Below are 22,795 nucleotides of genomic sequence, written 5' to 3'. Positions count from 1 at the left end.
GCCATCAAGGAAATTCAAATCAAAACCACAATGAGATGCCACCTTATACCAGTTAGAATGGCAAAAATGAACAAAACAGGAAACAAAAAATGTTGGTGAGAATGTGGAGAAAGCGAAACCCTCTTATACTCTTGGTGGGAATGTAAGTTGCTACAGCCACTCTGGAAAACAGTATGGAGGTTCCTCAAGATGTTAAGAATAGAGCTACCCTAGGGACACCTGCGAGGCTCAGTTGTTTGTGTGTCTATCTTTGGCTCAGGTCATGATTCCAGGGTCCTGGGATTCAGCCTCCCTGATCCGCAGGAAGCCTGCTTCTCCTTCTCCCACTCCCTCTGCTTGTACTCCCTTTCTCGCTGTCTGTCAAATAAATAAAAATCTAAAAAAAAAAAAAAAGAATAGAGCTACCCTATAACCCAGCACTTACACTACTAAGTATTTACCCCAAAGATACAGATGTAATGAAAAGAAGGAGCACATGCACCCCAATGTTCATAGCAGTAATGTCCACAATAGCCAAATTGTGGATGGAGCCAAGATGCCCTTCAACAGATGAATGGATAAAGAAGATGTAGTACAGATACACAATGGAATATTATTGAGCCATCAGAAATGATGAATACCCAACATTTGCATTGACATGGATGGAACTGAAGGGGATTATGTTAAGCGAAGTAAGTCAAACAGAGAAAGACAATTATCATATGGGTTTCACTCATATGTGGAACATGAGAAATAGCATAGGGGACCATCGGGTAAGGAAGGGAAAACCAAAAGGGAAGAAATCAGAGAGGGAAATGAACCATGAGAAACTATGAACCCTGAGAAACAATCTGGGGGTTTCAAAGGGGAGGAAGTTGGGGGGAGGAGTTACAGCATGATGGGTATTGAGGAGGACACGTACTGTGATGAGCACTGGGTGTTATAGTTAACTAATCAATCACTGAACACTGAAAAAAAAAAGTTATTTATACTAAAAAAAAAGACTCTTAACAAAAGAGAACAAATAGGGTTGAGGGAGGGAGGGAGGGGGGGGGTGGGGGATGGTCTGGATGGGAGATGAATATTAAGAAGGGCACTTGGGCGCCTGGGTGGCTCAGTGGGTTAAGCCGCTGCCTTTGGCTCAGGTCATGATCTCAGGGTCCTGGGATCGAGTCCCGCGTCGGGCTTTCTGCTCAGCGGGGAGCCTGCTTCCTCCTCTCTCTCTCTCTGCCTGCCTCTCTGCCTACTTGTGATCTCTCTCTGTCAAATAAATAAATAAAATCTTAAAAAAAAAAAAAAAAGAAGGGCACTTGTTATGATAAGCACTGGATGTTGTATGTAAGTGATGAACCACTGAATTCTACTCCTGAAACCAATACAGCACCGTATGCTAATCAACTAGAACTTAAAAAATTAAAAAAAAAAAAAATTTTTTTTTTAATCTAAAAAAAAAAAATACTTCAGGGGTGCCTGGGTGGCTAAGTTAGTTGAGCATCTGCCTTCAGCTCAGATAATGATCCTGGCATCCTGGGATGGAGCCCCACATCGGGTTCCTTGCTCAGCAGGGAGTCTGCTTCTCCTTCTCCTTCTGCCCCTCCCCCCTGCTGTGCATGCTCTCTCTTTCCCTCTCTCTCTCTCAAATAAGTAAATAAAATCTTTTTTAAAAAAGAAAAGAAAGACATAAAGAGAGCCCCAGAGAGACATATCATAGACAAATTGTTGACTATCAGAAAAAAAGATGAAAGAGAAAATCTTGAGAGCAGCAAAAGGAAAATGATTCAACATGCACAGCAGGAAACAATATGATTAGAGCTAACTTCTCCTCAGAGACAATGGAGTATGGAATGATTTATTCAAGGTGCGGAAATAAAGGTGAAAAAGCTACTAAGGAAGAATTCTATTCTCCCAGAACTATCCCTCAATAATGAAATTGATACACATGTTCACAGATTAACAAGTACTCAGAGAGTATCTGTTGCTAGCAAACATGCCTTATAAGACATACTAAATAAGACTGTCAGGCTGAAAAGAAATGACACCAGACACTAATTCAAATCCACAGAAACAAATGAGGACCACCAAAACTGGTAAGTACGTGGGTAAATATAAAAGACTACATATGTCTATTTTTCTCCTTTCTTCTCTTAATTTCTCTGAAATGCATAAAATTATTATAAAAGGTAACTGTAACACCATATTATGGGTTTTATAATATGTATATTTTACTAGAACAAAGTTAGTATTAATTAATTATGCTAAATTAGATGCATTTTTAATTCCTAGAGCTGAATTAAGAAAATAGCTACAAAATTATATATATAACATATATAATAAATAATGATAAATATATATACATATGCCAAAAAGGTAGGGGAATAAAAAAACATGAGGCATATAAAAAGCAAGTAGCAAAATGCCAGACTTAAACCATATTAAATACGAACAAACCAAACATTCTAAACAAAAGACAAAAAGTTCTTAGTTACACAACCAAAATCACAATCCATCTAAAATTTTGTTAAATTGGACATCACCAAAGTTTAAACCTTTTTTTTTTTTTTTAAGATTTTATTTATTTATTTGTTAGGGAAAGAGAGAGAGCACAAGCAGGGGGAGTGGCGGGGAGTGGCAGGCAGAGCAGGCAGAGGGAGAAGCAGGCTCCCTGCTGAGCAAGGAGCCCGATGCAGGACTCCATCCCAGGACCCCAGGATCATGACCTGGCCTGAAAGTAGACGCTTAACAGATTGAGCCACCCAGATGTCCTGAAGTTTAAAACTTTTATGCTTGAAAAGACACCATGAAGAGAATGAAAAGACAAGACACAGATTTGTCTTTTTTCTGAAACTTGATTTTAAAGTTGAAAGTATGTGAAAACCATCTATCTAATATAGGACTATGTCCAGAATATATGAAAGACTCTTACAACTCAAAAAAGAAGATAAAACAATGCAATTTAAAAATGGGCAGAAGAATTAAGTAGCTATTTTGTTAAATGCAAAGGGGGCGGGGCACCTGGGTTGCTCAGTGGGTTAAGCCTCTGCCTTGAGCACAGGTCATGATCCCAAGGTCCTGGGATTGAGCCCAGAATCAGGCTCTCTGCTCAGCGGGAAGCCTGCTTCCTCTTCTCTCTGTGCCTGCCTCTCTGCCTACTTGTGATCTCTATCAAATGAATAAATAAATAATCTTAAAAAAAAAAAAGGTATGCAAAGGGGGCGCCTGGGGGCTCAGTCGATTAAGTGTCTGGCTTTAGCTCAGGTCCTGATCTCAGGGTCCTAGGATAGAGCCCCACATCAGGCTCCCTGCTCAGCAGGGAGTCTGCTTCTCCCTCCCCACTCCTCTTCCAGCTCGTGCTCTCTTTCTCTCTCTCAAATAAATTAAAAAAAAAAAATCTTTAAAAAAAATGATGAACATCATCAGTCACTAGGGAAATGCAAATTAAAACCACAATGAAATATCACTACATACCCACTAGAATGTCTGTTATGAAAATTAGAGACAATTCCAAGTGCTGACAAGGATGTAGAAAAACATACTGCTAATAGAAAATGTAAAAATAGAAATCAGAAATGTAAAATAGAAATACTAACAGAAATGTAGAGTTACTTTGGAAAATAATTTTCCAGATTCTTAAAAGGTTAAGTATAAATATACCTTACAGCCCAGAAATTTTACACCTCCTTATCTACCCCAAAATGAAAACATAGGCCTACACTGAGACTAGTACATGACTGTTCTTAGCCATGTTATTCACAATAGCCAAAAAGCAGACACAACCTATACATCTGTCAACCTGTGAACAGGTAAACAAAATGTGCTATGTCCTTACAATGGAATATTATATGGCAATAAAAAGGAACTAGGCCACCTGGGTGGCTCAGTTGATTAAGCCTCCCATTCTTGATTTCAGCTCAGGTCATGATCTCAGGGTCGTGGGATTGGCCCCTGCTCTGTGCTGACCATGGAGTCTGCTTGGGATTCTCTTTCTTCCTCTTCCTTTCCCCTCCCCCCCAACACAGGCACACCCTCTATCTCAAAAAAAAAAAAAAAAAAGAAAGAAAGAAAAAAAAAAAAAATGGATTATTGAACCTCAAAAATATTATGCCAAATACAAAAGACTATACATTTTATGATACCATTTATAGAATATGTCCGGAAATAGAAAATCTATGGAGACAGCATATCAGTGGTTCCCCAGAGCTTGGATGGGAGCAGAGATAGATGCAAATGGGCATAAGGGAGCTTTTTGGGATGACAGCGTATTCTAAAGTTACATGGAAGTAATGACCATACAACAGTAAACATTTACAAAAAATAATGCAACTGTACACTTAAAATAACAAGACTTTATGGTATACAAATTATATCTTAATGAAGTTGTTAAAAAAATCTGTAAGACTTTATATTTCTAAAATGTCAGTGTCATAAAAGACAAAGCAAGTTTACTGAAATGATCTATATTAAGGGAGATTAAATAGGCATGACATGTAAATGCACTACTGAAACCAGGACTGGATCATTTTCTGGAGAGTTAAAAAGATATTACTGCATCTACTAACAAAATTATAATATCAGAAATAGGTATTAGATAAAATTATTGTATCAAAGTTAAATTTACTGAGGTTGGTAACTACTATGGTTATATGAGAATACAGCTCTTCTTAGAAAAAAGTTTTTTTAATTATGTTGTTAGCCACTGTATAGTACCTTTTTAAAAAAGACTTTATTTATTTATTTGGTAGAGAGAGATCACAAGTAGACAGAGAGAGGAGGAAGCAGGCTCCCGGCTGAGCAGAAAGCCCGATATGGGGCTTGATCCCAGGACCCTGGCATCATGACCTGAGGTGAAGGCAGAGGCTTTAAGCCACTGAGCCACCCAGGCGCCCCTGTATAGTACCTTTTAACAAACATACACATATGAATGCACCCACCCATATACACCCATATACCCATATACATACACATAAGTATATACACGTATATATTGAGAGAGGGAAGGAGAAGGGAGAACATGCATATAAGATACCACACAACCAAATATAAAATATTAATAGGTGATTTTATGATGCCATTTAACTTTTTTAAAAAGATTTTTCTTCTCTTTTAAAGATTTTATTTATTTATTTGACAGAGAGAAGGCACAAGTAGGCAGAGCAGCAGGCAGAGGCAGAGGGAGAAGCAGGCTCCCTGCTGAGCAAAGAGCCCAGTGTGGGACCCGATCCCAGGATACTGGGATCACAACCTGCGCTGAAGGCAGACACTTAATGAATGAGCCTCCAGGTGCCCCTAAAGATTAATCACTACATCCAACATTAATCACTATACCCAACATGGGGCTCGAACTCACATCCCCATCAAGAGTTTCATGCTTTACCAACTGAGCCGATCAGGTGCCCTAATGCCATTTTATAATAACATATATGCCATATATATTTCCATATATGTGTGTATGTAGAGGATAAAAGTGTTCTTTGTACTGTTTTTATTTTTGCAAATGTTCTGTAATTTTGAAGTAATTTCCAAATGTCAAGTCAAAAACATATTGGATGAAGACTACTTCTGAAAATGGCAGCAGACTGAATCAGTCACAAGAATCCCCTGCAGAAAACAATGATGAAACTGGATAAAATACAACAAATAATTACTTCAAGTCACTGGAAAACACCCAAAAGTGACCAGCAACTGATTGGAGTAAAGAGTTTACATTTAAAAAGCTGCAGTAAAAAGGGAGGGACTGGAATTTTCTTGTTACTAAGCACTCCCAACACACACAACCGCAGCAGAAATAGTGGTGCTTAAGGGCTTAAGGTGCCACAGGTCAGGATTCAGAGGTGGAACAGAAGCTGAAAATATGTGTTAAGAATAGAAAGAAATGGGGGTGCCTGTGTGGCTCAGTGGGTTAAAGCCTCTGCTTTCGGCTCAGGTTATGATCTCAGGGTCCTAGGATCGAGCCCCACATCGGGCTCTCTGCTCAGCGGGGAGCCTGCTTCCTCCTCTCTCTCTCTGCCTGCCTCTCTGACTACTTGTGATCTCTGTCTGCCAAGTAAATAAATAAAATCTTAAAAAAAAAAAAAAAAGAATAGAAAGAAATGGGCGCCTGGGTGGCTCGGCAGGTTAAAGCCTCTGCCTTTGGCTCAGGTCATGATCCCAGAGTCCTGGGATTGAGCCCCGCATTGGGCTCTCTGCTCAGCAGGGAGCTTGCTTCCTCCTCTCTCTCTGCCTGCCTCTCTGCCTGCTTGTGATCTCTGTAAAATAAAAAAAATTGATTAATTAATTAAAAATAAAAGAATAGAAGGAAATGGCTTCTATGCCTGGCTCAGTTGGTGAAGCGCATGATTCTTAGTCTTCGGGTTGTATGTTTGAGCCCTATGTTGGGTATGGAGATTACTTAAAAATAAAATCTTAAAAAAAAAAAGAATAGAAGGAAATGCACAGTCTCAAATCCTTGTATTAGGAAAGAAGGAAGCCTGAAAAGTAATCATGGTAAGCATCTATCTCAAAAACTTGGAAAAGAATAGCAAAATAAGTCCAAAGTAAGAATAGAAAGGAAATATTAAATACAAGTTCAGACATAATACATACAATAGATGGGATCAATAAATCAAAAATGAAAGGCAAAATAAGTAGATGAAACCATTGTCTCTATATGAAACTCCAAAGAACATACACAGGACAAATTATGGGATTAATTAAATGTCTCAGCAAGGCTGCTGGGTGTATGATCAGTATGATGAAATGAATTTTAGTTCTACATTTTAACCAGAAATTATAAAAATTTAGTTTTTAAAAACATAACTCTCAAAACAACAACAACAAAATAAGCCTATGTATAAATGTAAAGAAATATGTACATTTACATTAAAAATTGTAAAACCCAGGGTGCCTGGGTGGGTCTACCTTTGGCTCAGTCATGATCTCAGAGTCATAGGATCGAGCCCCGCATCAGGCTCTCTGCTCAGCAGGGAGACTGCTTCCCACTCTCCCTCTGCCTGCCTCTCTGCCTATTTGTGATTTCTCTCTCTGTGTGTCAATAAATAAGTAAAAATCTTTTTTTTTAAAAGATTTTATTTATTTATTTGTCAGAAAGAGAGAGAGAGAAAGCACGCAAGCAGGCAGAGAGGCAGGCAGAACGGAGAGAGAGGCAGGCTCCCTGCTGAGCAAGGAGCCCCATGCGGGACTCGATCCCAGGATCCTGGGATCATGACCTGAGCCAAAGGCAGCGGTTTAACCCACTGAGCCACCCAGGCGTCCCAATAAGTAAAAATCTTAAAAAAAAAATTGTAAGACCTAGCAATAGGTAGTAATAAAGATATATTAATAAATAAGTAAAAGAAGACACCACACTAAGAGATTGTAAAAGATGCCAACTGTGAAAGATGTCAATTCTCTCTAAATTAATGAATATATTAATACATGTATTTTACTGAATATATATATTCTATGCAACTACAACAAAATCCTGACAGGAGACTTTCTGAAATCTGACAAGCTGACTGCAAAAGCCCACTGGGCTAAAGCTACAAACACAAGAATAAGACGGGAGGACTTGCCCTACCAGACACAAAGACTTACTATAAAGCTATAGGAAATTAAAACAGTGTGATATTTGTGCAGGCATAAACAGATACTGCATTGGAATAAAACAGAGTTCAGACACTGATCCAGGCATATACTGAAATTCAAAATACGAGAGGTGGCAAGGTAAATTGGGGAAAATGATGAATTATTCATGAAATGGGGTCAAGTCTGATGGTGATGCATTTAGAAATCTATAAAAACAGATCCATATCTCTCAACACTCACAAAATCAATTCCAGACAGAACAAAGACCTAAGTTGTAGAAAGCAAAAATTTTTTTAATTTTAAGAAGAAAATCTAAATAATGTCTTTATGATCTTGACAGAGGGAAGGACTTCTTAAATCAGACAGACACATACACAGACAACATCAAAAAAGTTTGACAAATTCAAACACATTAAAAATTTATGAAATTATTATGAAAGGCCATTAAAACACTGGGTGAATTTCATAACACTTTTGAAATGAAAGTAATGGGAAACAGATCAGAGATTGCCAGAGGTTAAGGGTGGAGGGAGAGTAACATGAAGGGGTTTCTTTGGAGTGGTGGAATATCCTGTATCCTTACTGCGGATGTATCCTACATCATTCCATGTAGGTGACAAAGTTTCACAGTACTATACAACAACCACAAAAGAGTACACGTAAGAATGATAAAATCTGAGTCTGATGAAAGTCTGTAGCTGATCTAATAGTATTGTTACCAATGTCAATTTCCTGGTTTTGAAATTGGAGAAAGCTGGGTAAAGAATAGATGGGAATTTGGGGCATCAGGGTGGCTCAGTGGCTTAAAGCCTCTGCCTCCAGCTCAGGTCATGATCTCAGGGTCCTGGGATTGAGCCCCCACATCAGGCTCTCTGCTCATCAAGGAGCCTGCTCTCCCCCCGCCCCCCGCCTCTGCCTGCCTCTCTGCCTACTTGTGAATTCTGTCTGTAAATAAATAAATAAAATCTTAAAAAAAAAAAAAAAGAATAGATGGGAACTTGCTGTATTATCTTTACAAACTGAGACTTAAATTATTTTGAAATTAAACAACTTTTTATTTTTTAAAAGATTTTATTTATTTATTTACTTACTTGAGAGATGGTGGCAGAGATAGTGTGAGAGCAAGAGCAGGGAGGAGAGGGAGAAGCAGGCAGGAGCCCAACATGGGGCTCAATCCCAGAACCCTGGGATCATGACCTGAGCCAAAGCAGACACTTAACCAACTGAGCCAACCAGGAGCCCCTAAACAGCTTTTTATAAAGCAGGTAGGCAGTCCACAGATTGGAGGAAGATGGACATAATCCATTCAGCAGACAAAACAGTCATTTCCAGGATTTAAATTCTTCTACAAATGAACAAGAAAAAGAAAAGCAGGCAAAAGATCTGAACAGAGAATTCACAGGAGAGGAAACACCAATGCTAATCAACCTAAGAACATATGAAAAGATGCTCAAACTCAATGCTAATCAAATTAAAACTAGTGTGAGAGGCCATTTCATACCCAAAGGAGAGTCAGAAACATAAGTCTCTGTTATGGCAGCTTTGCAAACTAATGAAACAACTGTTGAGAGCAATTTGGCATTACCTAGGCAGGAGGAATGAGTGCACAGTCTTTGACTCAGCTACTCTACTCCTAGGCATCTATCTTAGAGAAATGCGCTTATATGCCCAAGGACACATGTATTAGAACGTATATAGTTGCAATTTTTTTAAAGATTTTGAGAGAAAGAATGTGCATAAGCAGGGGGAGGGGGAGAAGCAGACTCCAGGCTGAGCAGGGCCTGGGATCATGACCTGAGTTGAAGGCAGACACTTAACCAACCAAGCCAACCAGGTACCCCGATAGCTGCATTCTTTAATAGCCAATACTGGTAAAAACATAGATGTCCAACAAAATAAAATGGATAAATGAATTGTGTTATAACTATGCATGTAATACAATAAATACTATATAGTAGTGAAAATGAATGAACCAGAACAACATATATCAATATGGGCTCATCTCACAAACTCAGAGTCAGCAGAGAGAACAAACTATAGGAGGATATACATAATATGATGACATTAATGAAAAGTTTAAAAATATGTCAAACAGGGGCGCCTGGGTGGCTCAGTGGGCTAAGCCTCTGCCTTCAGCTCAGGTCATGATCTCGGGGTCCTGGAATCGAGCCACACATTGGGCTTTCTGCTCGGCGGGGAGCTTGCTTTCCCCTCTCTCTCTGCTCTGCCTCTCTGCCTACTTGTGATCTCTATGTCAAATAAATAAAAAAATCTTTAAAGAAAAAGAAAAAGAAAAATATGTCAAACAACACTGTAGATGGTTGAGGGATTCACACATATGAAAGAAAGCAAAAGACCATGCATGAGATTTATAACTCCTAATTTTGAAAAAACAGCTCCCTTTGGGCAGAGGTATGGGGAGGTACGGAATTAGGAACTTCAACTATTTAGGTAATGCTTTATTTCTTAAGCTGGGATGTCGGCTCATGAGCACACTTTTTAAATTATTATTCATAGCTTACTGTAATCTTAACTACTAACACTTTTTTTAAATTATGGGAATTGGAAAGGTAGAAATAATCAATTACATCTCACCTATAGGAAACTAGAAAGTATCTGAAGGGTGGCAGACTTAATGTCCACAGGACAGATGTAGTTTTTAAGATCAAGAGAAAAGGGGCGCCTGAGTGGCTCAGTGGGTTTAAGCCTCTGCCTTCAGCTCGGGTCATTGCCTCAGGGTCCTGAGATGAAGCCCCACATCAGGCTCTCTGCTCAGCAGGGGCCTGCTTCCTGCCCCCCTACCTGCCTCTTGACGTACTTGTGATCTCTTTTGTCTGTCAAATAAATAAATAAAATTTTAAAAAAAATCAAGAGAAGAGAAAGAAGCCCATGAATGAGGAAAGAACGAACATGATGAAGAAGGCAAGCCAGGTAAAGAAGGGAGGCTTCCTGGTGGAGGAAAGAGACAAGGAAACCAAGAAAGCCCCTTGCTCAACTGAAAAAGATATTCTAGAAGGTCATGCCAGGCAGACTTACCAATGATCTAGGAGGCCTGAGAAGAGCTTCTTCCCTGTACCATGTACCCTTCTTTCCTATCTTCCAAGCTGCGGACGGTCCCATCTACCCTGCGTCACACTCACCTGGACAGAGGCCCAGTGGATGTTGTCTCTCCTCTATACAGGGCTCTTCCCCTTGCTCCAGCTGAGAAATGAGTTTTGGTTTGGAAAATGGAACATCTGCTCGTGGGGGAAAAAACAAAAACAAAACAAACAAACAAACACCAAGGAGATTCTTGGTCATGGGCTCAAGGGGCCATTTCGTACGTCAGAGCCAAAATGTGTAGGGAAATCCAAAGGGTGGTACAAAGGGCCTGTAACTGTAACTGTGAACTCTCCTCAGAAGAGCTGAGTAAGTAAACATGCCTCTGGTCAGGAAAACAGCATATTAACACATATTAACACATGGTGAAGGAAAATCACCTAGGTTTCAAACAAGAAAAGCAAAAAGAGAGCCCCAGCCTTGAGAAAGAGGCATGGAAATGCAGTGTTAGGGGCAACATGAGTAAATCTCCCTGTTTTCAATTCCACTAAATCCAGATTTCCCCTGAGGGAGGGGGATTGCTGTTCCTAAGCCCAACACTAGGACAAAGCTGCTTCATGGGTAGCCTTTCCTTGTGAGTGCAGAAAATACTCTGTGGGACAGATTTTAAGTGGGGAGGGAAGCCATCCTTACCTAGTGAGACCAGGTGGCTGTAAGTCTCCAGCATTACTTCCCTGTGCAGGGTCCTCTGAGCTGGGCTCAGCAACCTCCACTCCTCCTGGGTGAAGTCCACAGCCACATCCCCGAATGCCACAAATGCCTTTAACACAAAACACACCACTGTTCATCCAGGAGTTCACCTTGTTCAGGATGAAGAATCAAAAGGCTTCCCTGTGGGAGGTAGGGATTTCTAAGACCTACTTTGGGTTATGAATAAAAGGTACCAGAATATGCCATTCCAAATTATGACATTTTGGCTTATGCCAAAATCATCATCATCATCATCATCATCGTCATCATCCATTTTGGATTATTTTGGGCTGAAGGCATTGAGAAGAAGCAGACATAAGAAAAGCTCTCTGCCCTCCCCCTACCCGACTAAAAGCAGAATATAAATTTGTGAAAGTATCTTCCCACGCTCTACCGGGAAGAGTAGAAGTTAATCTCTGGAAACAACTCTACACCCTTATAAGCCAGGAGATGGCACTGAAGGAATCCAAACAACAAACCTTACTAACTACCCCTTATCTTCGACCACTATTTGCCATCCTCATTCAAAATCCTCTTCCTTTGTCTTCTCAACTCTCTAAAAAGTCCTTGTTCTTCTGTTAAGATGTTATATGAGCCCAAGTTCTTTTTTTTTTCAAGATCTTATTTATTTAGTTATTAATTTGTCAGAGAGAGAGCACAAGCAGGCAGTGGCAGGCAGAGGCAGAGAGAGAAGCAGCCTCCCAGAAGCATGCGGAGAGAGAAGCAAGGAGCCCGTTGTGGGACCGATCCCAGGACTCTGGGATCATGACCTGAGCTGAAGGCAGCGGCTTAACCAACTGAGCCACCCAGGCATCCCATGAGCCCAAGTTCTAACCACCCCTTTGAGTTACTCATCACTGAGTGCTCCCATGTGTATCTATGATGTATGTTAATAACCTTCTGTTTGTTTTTCTCTTGTTGATCTGTCTTTTGTTGGTCTAATTTATAGGGTGCCAGCCAATGAACCCAAAATAGGTCGAGGAAAAATTATTTTCTTTTCCTTTCCCTACATGACTTTAGGGCCAAGGGTTCAAACACCATTATTCTCCTTTCTCTATCCAGCCAGCATCATTTATGCACCTACTACTGTCAACATTCTAGGCTAGCTGCTACTGGGGATGAAAGCAAAACACAAGTCCCTGCACATTAGGAGCTTTAAATCTAAGCAGGGAGAAGAGGAAGACATCACACACAGTTAAACAGTAAAAAATAATTATCTTACTGAGCTTGAAGAATATCAGAGACTATTTGGTCTAAGCATTTATGCTCTACTTACCTGAGGCAGCTGAGTCTCTTGGGGGTGAGGACCTACCAATATGTATATTTCGTAGCAGGACCCATTCCTCCACCTTGCTCATACTCCCACTGCCTTGATCCCACCTGAAGAGTGCAAGTGAATGGGTGGGAAGACTATGGACTCAAATCACACTGTCCCCAAGTAGAGTGCCCATCAGCAAATTTAGTCAACCTTTCAGCACTTCCCAAGAAAAAACAGTGCTTATGTCATAGAATTGTGCTGAGGATCAGAGAAGTTGATAAATGTAAGGACTCAAAACAAAGGACTGTTGCACACAGTTAAGCACTCAGGGAGGATTTCCCTAGCTGTTCCATGAAAATTTTTTCTTCAGGTTCTTATTCCCCTCTACTGCTTTAATGTACCCCCTTAACTCTAGATAACGTGTTATTCATTTTTATTTTCTGACTGCCTATCAGACTCTAAGTTCCATAGGCATTGTTCACTGTTATTGTCCTGGTGCCCAAAGCAGAGCCTGCAAACACCAAGCAGTCAAATATTTTTAGATGACTGAATGTGCATTTATTATTATTATTCCCCTAACGAAGTTTCAAATGCTCTTCTGCTACCTAGAAGACTTTACTTTGGAGTGTGGGAATATATAATGGCCCTTGGCATGAAGGTTTTGGTGAGATGTCTTGGCATGGAGGTGTACAGAACCCAAGCCCCAAGGAGTCTAGGGATCTAGTTCTGGGATTTTTTCCTAGCTCATTGTAGGACAGTTTTTTTGTCTTTCAAAAGAGAGCATAATCTGGGGCTCCCGGGTGGCTCAATCAGTTGTGTCTATATCTTGGCTCTGGCTTAGGTCATGATCTCAGGGTTGTGAGATCAAGCCCCACATCAGGCTCCATGCTTGGTGGGGAGTCTACTTGGGATTCTCTCTCTCCCTGTGCCCCTCTCCCTGCTTGCATACACCCTCTCTCCCTCTCTCTAAAATAAATAAATATTTTTTTTAAAAAAAGATTTTAAAAGAGGACACAATCTGCAGTCCAGATAGGGTTACTTTGAGCCATATAAAGCATTTTCCTTATATCACTTATATGTTGGATGATTTCCTATGAAAACATCAACTCATGAGCTCTGTTGAAAAAAGTCCATAGGGGTGCCTGGGTGGCTCAGTGGGTTAGGCCTCTGCCTTCGGCTCAGGTCATGATCTCAGAGTCTTGGGATCAAGCCCCGCATTGGGCTCTCTGCTCAGCAGTGAGCCTGCTTCCCCCTCTCTCTGCCCGCCTCTCTGCCTACTTGTGATCTCTCTCTCTCTCTGTCAAATAAATAAATAAAATCTTAAAAAAAAAAAGTCCATAAATCTGACTACTCACTCTGGGCTTTGCGTTGCTGCAGGGCTACAGATGGCCGAAGGTGACTCACACTAGGGGTCCATTAGCCCACCCATGTTATTCGCAGATTGCTGCAACTCCTACCTTACCCATTTCATTTAGCTACCTGCCTGGTCCCTTTGGTGATTTAATTTTTTAAAAAAAGATTTTATTTATTTATTTGACATAGAGAGAGATATATATCACAAGGAGGCAGAGAGGCAGGCAGAGAGAGAGGAGGAAGCAGGCTCCTGGCTAAGCAGAGAGCCCAATGCAGGGCTCGATCCCAGGACTCTGGGATCATGACCGGACCCGAAGGCAGAGGCTTTAACTCACTGATTTAATTTTGTATCCCTCTCAGAACACTATCCCTCCTTGAGGGATGACACTGTCTCCCAAACACAAGTGTTCTGCCCTGGCTGTGGAATGGTCTTAAAACAGGACCCCACCTTGCGTCCTCCCCCTGCCTATAGTAAGAGCAATCCCAGAAGCCAGCCCTCCATCAAAGCAATTAATTATAAATAAAGACCAGTCAGGATGAGTGAGTGCTATGGTTCTCACCCCTCATGTCTAGCTGTACTTTAGAACTAACTGTGGTGTTTTAAACTATGGACTCCTGGGTCTCTCCACAAATGGATAAAATCAGACTCTCTGGGGATAGAGCTTTTATACTTTTAAAGGCTACTAAGTAGAGTTTAAAATCACCAGGCCACAGGAATCTCAAACAGTATTTTAGTCCCGGCGGTTATTTGATTTTATAGCCTAATGCTCATAAACGTGGGCACAAATGACCCAACAGAGGCAGCCAAGTTCAGTGCATTGGCCTTGAGTGCACCTAAACCTACAGCAGCACCAGCATCTCTTAGGAACTTGTTAGAAATACAAATTCTCAGGCCCAATCTCAGAAACACTGAATCAGAATTCTAGCATGTGGGGCCCAGCAACCTGTTTTAACAAGGCTTCTCGGTGATTCTGATCTGAGAAAAGTCTGATCTTAGAAAAGTCTAAGAAATACTATGGCTTAAAGCACACTCTGGAGACAGACTGTGCTCAAATGACAGCCCTCTTTCTCCCACCACTTTGCACCAATAACTTGACATTTCTGTCTCAATTTTCTAAAAATGGGTATTAAAATATGACTTTCCTTTTAGGATTGTTATGCAACTTAAAGTTGCCAATAATAAATATCTTACAACTGTGAGGGGAATTAGTGTGATGAGGCTGACACCATGAACAGCATAGAATGGAGAAATGAAAGAATCCCAGTCCTTGATAAGCTTATGCAGGAAGAGGACCAACCCCAAAGTGTGTCCTGGCTCAGGACTTTCTCTCAGGTGGGCTCAGTTATTGTTTAGAACAGCCCAAGTGGGGTTTTCCAACAGCCAAAAGGTATAACATCCTATCTTGTAGCAATGGCCACCTAGCAATGGGCTCTCGTTTTCTACCCTTTAGGCATTCTCCTCCTATACTAACACTAGGCTTGGCCATGGGACATGCTTTAGCCAACTGGACATTGGCCACCATGATGCAAGCAGAGGTTTGGAAGGCATTTGGGTTTGGGGTTGGCCTTGTTTCTTTCTGTGCAGTCAACTTTGAGGCCAACATGTAAGTAAATGGAACTTGTCTGCTGACGAGGCCACAGAAAACCAAGGACTGAGGTACCTCAGCAGAAGACCAGCCTGTCAACCACGAGCTGTATAAGGCCATCCTGCTCCAGCTGAGCAGCCCACTGACAACAGTAAGAAGTAAGCCCAGGTAAACTGAAGGAAGAACCACTCTGCTGTGCCAAGCCTAAATGCTGACCCACAGAATTACCCACAGAAGAAAGAAATGAAATGTCAACACAATTACAAAAAACATGTGACATTAGTTATGGGAACAGGAACAGCAGAGGTTATGTGCACAATTGGGAAAAGTAGTAAACAAATTGTTAGTGGAGGCTGGAAAAGTGGTTAAGGAAACCACTAGGGCAGCCTGAGAAAGGCCATGCCTTTTAGGTACTAGCAACACTGTTACCTGTGCTCACTTGGAAAATACCTAATGATTTCCAGATCTGGCTAATGAGATCTCCAGGAACCCCCTTAAAGGCTTCAGCTGGATGCCTCTAGCTACATATGAGAACTTATAGAAAGAGCAGAGTTGAAGAAGCAACTGAGTAGTTTGTAAGCATAATTCAGGGGGAATACAGACATGGAAAAAAACAAGAACCAAAGTACCTTAAGCAACTAGCTTGTTACTGTCACATACAGACAGCCATCCCGCCCCAGCCAAACCGCCAGTGGATTGCAGCGACACGAGCATGCCCCAGTGAAGCCTGCCAAACACCCTTCTGTGCCCAGCTCAAAACACAAATAATTCATTAGCACACAATTGTGTGCTAATGAATTATTTTAAGTCAGTAAGGCTTGGGGTAGTTTGTTATGCAGCAAGGGCTAACTGATACACTGGTAAAGAAATGTCATGGTAGATGAAAAATACTTTATAACCAATATCATCCTTGACTTGCTGTGATGCTCGTGCTGTCAGAAACTTCTTAGATTTAGGGGTGCCTGGGTGGCTCAGTTGGTTAAGCCTCTGCCTTCAGCTCAGGTCCTGATCCCAGGGTCCTGGGACTGAGTCCCAAATCGAGACCTCTACTCAGTGGGGAGCCTCCTTCTTCCTCTGTCTGCTCTGCTTTCTGCTCCCCCTGCTTGGGCTCACACGCTCTCTCTCTCTCTCTCTGACAAATAAATAAAAATCTTAAAAAAAAAAAAAAAAAGAAACTCCTTAGATTTGGCAAGTATTAGATTCAGTCCTTCCATCTTTCTCTTACTCCTGGGCCTGAAATCATTACATGAAAAAGAGGATAGATTCCTCTGAACAACTCAAACAGTTATTTGTCTTCCTTTCTCCAGCCAAGCTCCTAAAAAATGACTTAATCTAAGTTAAAGGTGTAATAAGCACATTTTCAGAATTAATAACCAGAACATGATGTCAGAAACAGCAGAACACATTTGAAATGAGGAGTGTCCTAGGGTGCCTGGGTGGCACAGTTGGTTAACCATCCAACTCTTGATTTCAGCTCAGGCCATGATCTCAGGGTCATGAGACTGAGCCCCTAGTCCAGTTCCACACTCAGTGGGGAGTCTGCTTAAAGATTCTCTCCCTCTGCCCCTCCCCCTTCTCTTTTCTCTCTCTCAAATAAATAAATGTGATATGAGTCATGTTCTGAGTACCTAAGACACTGTTGTGAGCCACTGAAGAAGGGCTTCTGAACAGAAAAGTAATGTCCCGGTAATGTTTGGGGTAAAAGAGAAAGACAGAAACATGCAGTGGGAGCAAAGGACCATATCAACACATAGAAACCAACCAGGACACTCTTGTAAACATTCACATGAGAAAAGAAAAAGATCTGTGCTGGCAGTTCTACCCTGAGGATGCACAACTGCACAGCATAGCAATAAAAATGAAACGAAAACCCTGCAAAACATAAAGCAGACATCATGATGGAAGAAGGGGGCCTCAAAAACAGAAGAAATAATCAAAAGGATCAAATGTTTTAGAACAGGCAGAGTTCCAAAGCTCCAACTAGGTGAGTCCCAACTGCTTTGAAACTCACCTTATCATATTTTTGCTGTGAGAATAAATACAAATCTATAAAAGAATTTCACAAGCAAAATTGATCATAGAAGCAAAATTTACATTAATTAAAACATTGGGAATAAGTTAAATAAATAAATAAATTGGAAGGGACCCTCTTGTACCACTGGTGGGAATGCAAGCTGGTACAACCACCGTGGAAGATAGTATGAAGGTTCCTTGAAAAGTTAAAAATAAGGGCACCTGGGCGGCTCAGTCAGCGAAGAGTCTGCCTTCAACTCAGGTCATGATCCTGGAGTCCCGGGATCAAGCCCCACACTGCTCTCCCCACTCAGTGGGGAGTCTGCTTCTCCCACTGCCTCTCCCCGTACTCGTGTTCCCTCTCTCTTACATTAAAAAAAAAAAAAGTTAAAAAAATAGAATTACCCTATGATCCAGTAATCACACTACTGGGTATTTAGCCGAAAATACAAAAAAAAAAAAAAATTCAAAGGGATACATACACCCCTATGTTTATAGTAGCATTATTTACAATAGCCAAATTATGGAAGCAGCCCAAGTGTCCATCAATAGATGAATGGATAAAGAAGATGTGACATATGTATATATATATATGTCACATCTTCTTTATATATATATAAATATATATATATATATATATATATATATATATATATATATAAATGAAATATCACTGAGCCATAAAAAAGAATGAAAAGTTGCCATTTGCAACACGGATGGAGCTAGAGGGTGTAATGCTAAGCAAAATAGTCAGAGAGAAACAAATACCATATGATTTCACTCATATGTGGAATTTAAGAAACAAAATAAACGAGCAGAGGAAAAAAGAGAGAGAGAAACCAAGAAATAGAATCTTAATCATTGAGAACAAACTGATGGATACTAGAGGGGAGATAGAGGGGAGGCAGTGGGAGGAGTGAAATAGGTGATGGAAATTAAGGAGGGCATTTGTGATGAGCACTGGGTGATGTATGGAAGTGCTGAATCTCTACATTATACACCTGAGATTAATGTAACACTGTAGGTTAACTATAATGCAATTAAAAAATAATAATAAAAACAATCCCCCAAACTGGAAAATAATGGATGGGTTCATCCACTCAATGCACTACATTATAGAAATCACTTCCAGTGGTTTAAGTATTGGCTGTTCCTCCACCGATAAAATATGGGTCTGGGTAGAGAGCTGACACCAGCTTTATTTTTTTTATTTTAAAAAATGTTTAATTTATGTATTTATTTGAGAGAGACAGAGATAGCAACAGAGATTATGAGAGAGAACATGAGCAGAGGGGAGAGGGAGAAGCAGGCTCCCCAGTTGAGGAGGGAGCCTGACTTGGGACCCGATCCCAGGACCCCAGGATCATGACCTGAGCTGAAAGCAGACATTTAACGGACTGAGCCACCCAGGTGCCACTGGCACTAGCTTTAATATACTGATTTTATCATTAAGGTCTGTCAAAATGTGTTTGTGTGTGTGTGAGTGTGTGTAAAATGAAACAAAACCCCAATGGTAACAGAATCCCAAAATAAAATGGAAGGCCCACAAGTGTACAGGCTGTACCTTTACACATTACTGACTGTCACTGTCGTCCATCAAGTATTCTGCACACAGTAGACAGCAAATTTGTTCAATGGAATCAGTGAAAAAATGCTAAGGATTAGTAACATCATGTGCCTGCAAGCCCATCTCATTTGTTACAAATTCCAATTTATTCTCTCAGGCAAAGGTCCTTGACAGTGACCTAATACCCTTACTGTGTATCTGTCTAAATTGCTTTGTATAATTCAGATGTCATCCATATCAGAGTACCTAGACAGTCTACTCAAATCCTCTGAAATATGTAGTTAATTAATATGCCCTAAATAATATATCAATACAAACAACAGAAACGTCTTTGCTACTTAAGTCCTTCAAATTTATTTAAGGCTGTTGTTCCTCTATGCACTCAACATTTTGTATGTGTCGGGTACTCCTCTAGGCACAAGAAGTTTCATCTTAAACAACTTATCCATTCAAATGCTTGTACCCTTTGATCAATTCTCCCAATTTTATTTTTTTTAAGTATTAGGGGCAGGAAAAAAATCAACTCACACAAATGCCTGACTTTTCCCAGGAAATCAGAATGCTTTCCCATTAACATTATGAGTAGTGAAGAAAATACACACAAAATATTCAATGTTACCTTAGGAAATTCCCTGAACTAGATTTATTATTAATTCTTGGTACTAACACTTTCAAATGAAGGAAATAAAATGAGAAACACAGAACTCTCCAAGTTGTTTTGATAACATCCAGGCGATTGTAAATCTTTACCACAAAGGACCAGGATTAAGAATAAATCAAGATCACAGAGGAAAAAAAAAAGAATAAATTGAGGTCTCATTTCCTGTTTAAACTTTCCTTTTTTCATAAGGATAGTCAAGGAAGATCTGAAATAACCAAGTTAATGCATATCAAAACTGAGAGTAAGCCAGCCTGGCAACTTTGCTGGTGCTCAATAAATGTTAATCACATTCAGTTAAGTCCAGGTCATCATAGCCACCATTCACAGGAGTTAGAAAGTTTCCCCTTAAGTTCCTATAAATCCACGTCATTGATTTCCTTATGACAAATTCTTTCCCCAAATCCTTCAAAACCTAGATTATTCAAAGACAAAATCTATATTCCTCAGTCTGGTACTCAACCTAGCCACCGAGACTAAGAGGTGGAAAATGAAAATCCTTCAGGGGCGAGGTAGGTAATATAAATGAGGGAGGCAGGCCAAAAGTTAGCTGGTCAGTGGTTTCAATCTCAGTTTGGAAGATATTGTGGAAAGTGCACAAGTAAACTCTGCAGGACCTGTCCAAATGAAGACACTGTTCAGTGTGAATTCCCTGACACCACAGTGCAATTTGTTTTCAGAGAGGCAGGCAATCCAGAATTTCTGGTGAAATCTCCCATTGCCAGATGTGGAAAACGCTCTCAATAAAAAATTCAGCTCAGACCATCAAGCTCTCCTCTGTTCCACGTGTCTGTATCTTCACCAGCACATAGTTAAAAATCAACCTTAAATAACGCCATTAGTTACTACAATCTTCCCACACTATAGCAAGGGCAGTGTGGCCAGCCTCAGGCTAACCATACTTCCTTCTCTCCTTTCTGCTCTGCCAACTCTCCAACTTAACAAACCCTCAGGGGCCGTTCAGGGAGCCCTACTTCTTGCAGAAGCCCTCCCTAACCACTTCAGGTCATAAGCATCTCTGCTGGCCCTGTCTTGCACCCCTACCACTGGACAGTCAAGCTTGGATGTTCCTGTATTTTTATTTAAACTGCTCCGTGTGTACAACGACCACTTCGCGGATGAGAGATATGGATGGAGCGGAAAGGAACGCTGATGGGAGGACTCCCATGTAAGATGAGCCACCCCTCCTCCAGGAACAGGCGGGAACTTTGCCCAATATCAACAAGACAGCCTGCAGTGCAAGAAAAAGTAACAGATGCATCCTGATGGCAGCCAACATGGAATTTGATGAAAATTCTCACCTCTTTTTTTGCTTTCAGGAGCCCCGTGGCCATTTTCCTGGTCTCCTGAATGCTCTCCCTGGAGAAGGGCAAAGTCTCAGAAGATAGATCTGGGGATATGAAGAGAAACGAGAGCGTTCCTAGATGGAAAAGCCCCTCCCCGGGAGTCAAGGCGGGTATGTGCCGGAGTCCCACACCTAGGGGGTCAGTGTCACAGAAATCACCAGCACAATGCAATTCCCCTCCAGAGCCCTGGGAAAGGGGTTCAGAGTGACAGAGCACCCTCAAGTACAGCCCAAGCTCTGGCCAGGGAATGAAGCCCATGTCCCCCAGCAGAGGAATAAGGGTCTGTCTCTAACTCTATGGGCTGGAATGAAAAGATACTGGTCTGGAGGTGCCTACGGAAGAGCGCCCGAGTTCAGGGGCAACCTGTGTCCTCACGAGTAAAACAGGGACAAGCAGAAGGACGTGCTGACTGACAAGGCAATGACTATAGGGCACTCACAGAACGCGAGGCGCACGTTGCCGATCTCGAGGCTGACGCTCGGTAACTAAGTAAGCGCAGAACTGGGAGAACTACCCGAAGACAGAGGCTTCCCAAGCCGCCAACTAGCGAGTGGGCGGGACCCACCAACCGGAAGCGCTCCTGCCACGTCAACGCCACAGCTAGGAGAGCGCGTCGGACAGCGGAAGTGGCCGCGCGGGCCCCTGGAAAGTGTAGTCTTTGGGATGGAGAGGTTGTGGTGGCAGGGTGACTCTGACATCTTCGCGTCACATACAACGAAGTTTAGGAGCTCACTGTTAAGATGCCCAAACCGCAAGGTGTGCATGTTTTTCCTCCGAAGGCCAGTGAGATCTCGCGGACCACGAGAGTCGCAGAAATCCCCTAGGATTCTAGAAAATGTGGTCCTGGCGCCCCACCGGTGTTACGGAGGCGGATGGGACAGACTGCGCGCTGACCTTCAGCAGCGCGGGTGAGCTGGGGGGTAATCCATGTCAAGGCTCCGCCCTGTGTGCCCTTCCAGGAGCAGAAACCAGGGTCCAGATTGGAGCGAGTGGGCGCGGCTCAGGGCAAAGCTTTTGGGGGACGAAGCCGTGGAGTGATGCTCTGCTGGGACTCCGAGATAGGAGCAACACCGGCCTTGGTGCGGCAGTCCGCACAGGGAACGCCAAGGCTATTTTCTAGGAGAGCGGGATTGGCTTGGGCTAACTCCTTGCATAGCGGTGGATGGCTCTGGTCCTGTATCTCGGAGATATTTGTGGATGGGGAAGGAGGACTGAGGCCAAGAGCAAACGGCCCCCTAGTGATAGAAGTAGTAGTGTGATGAGAAAGTGTGACTTGATCCAGAAATCCCTGGGTGGTGGTGGTGGTGGTTTTTTGTTGTTGTTGTTGTTGTTTTGTTGTTTTAGAAGCCACGTGACAGGTGCCACTTAGAGGAAACTTACCAGGGTTGTGGTTGGGAGGTGGGGGCATCGGTATGAAGAGGAAACAGAACATGACAGTTTCGTTCACCATGAATTTTTTTTTTTGCATTAATTTTTATTTTCAAAGATACTACCTCAAAATGCTTATCTTGGAGTTTTTCTGGTGCCCCCTCATATTTTGCCCTCAAAGTCCCAGCTGTAGGGAAATGCATGAATAGATCTGACATTATATGAACCTCATTGGCACTTATTGGCCTGTAGTCTTGATAGGAAGTGAGGGCCTGGCTTCTGGCATTAAGTAGCCAGAAACAGGGCTTTGGGAGCTTA

At 41.7% G+C, this 22,795-nt stretch overlaps 1 protein-coding gene across 2 annotated transcripts in view; it reads right to left on the bottom strand.

The window, feature by feature from the left end:
* Window positions 1-21,668, bottom strand: part of ZNF875 (zinc finger protein 875) — a 32,600-nt gene extending 10,932 nt beyond the window's left edge. For both annotated transcript variants that reach the window (XM_004776263.3, XM_004776264.3), the window contains exons 1-4: window positions 21,549-21,668; window positions 21,065-21,153; window positions 11,272-11,398; window positions 10,680-10,775 (exon numbers count right to left, since the gene is read on the bottom strand). In XM_004776263.3, the coding sequence (XP_004776320.2) occupies window positions 10,680-10,775; window positions 11,272-11,398; window positions 21,065-21,097 (256 nt within the window). In that variant the 5' untranslated portion in view covers window positions 21,098-21,153; window positions 21,549-21,668. The remainder of the gene's footprint in view (window positions 1-10,679; window positions 10,776-11,271; window positions 11,399-21,064; window positions 21,154-21,548) is intronic.
* Between the last annotated feature and the right edge of the window lie 1,127 nt (window positions 21,669-22,795).

The sequence above is a fragment of the Mustela putorius genome, unplaced genomic scaffold, assembly GCF_011764305.1.
Source record: "Mustela putorius furo isolate JIRA1106 unplaced genomic scaffold, ASM1176430v1.1 tig00000174_pilon_pilon_pilon, whole genome shotgun sequence".
NCBI lineage: Eukaryota > Metazoa > Chordata > Mammalia > Carnivora > Mustelidae > Mustela > Mustela putorius.
Note: the sequence above shows the minus strand (reverse complement) of the source record. Positions and strands in the feature narration are given on the sequence as shown.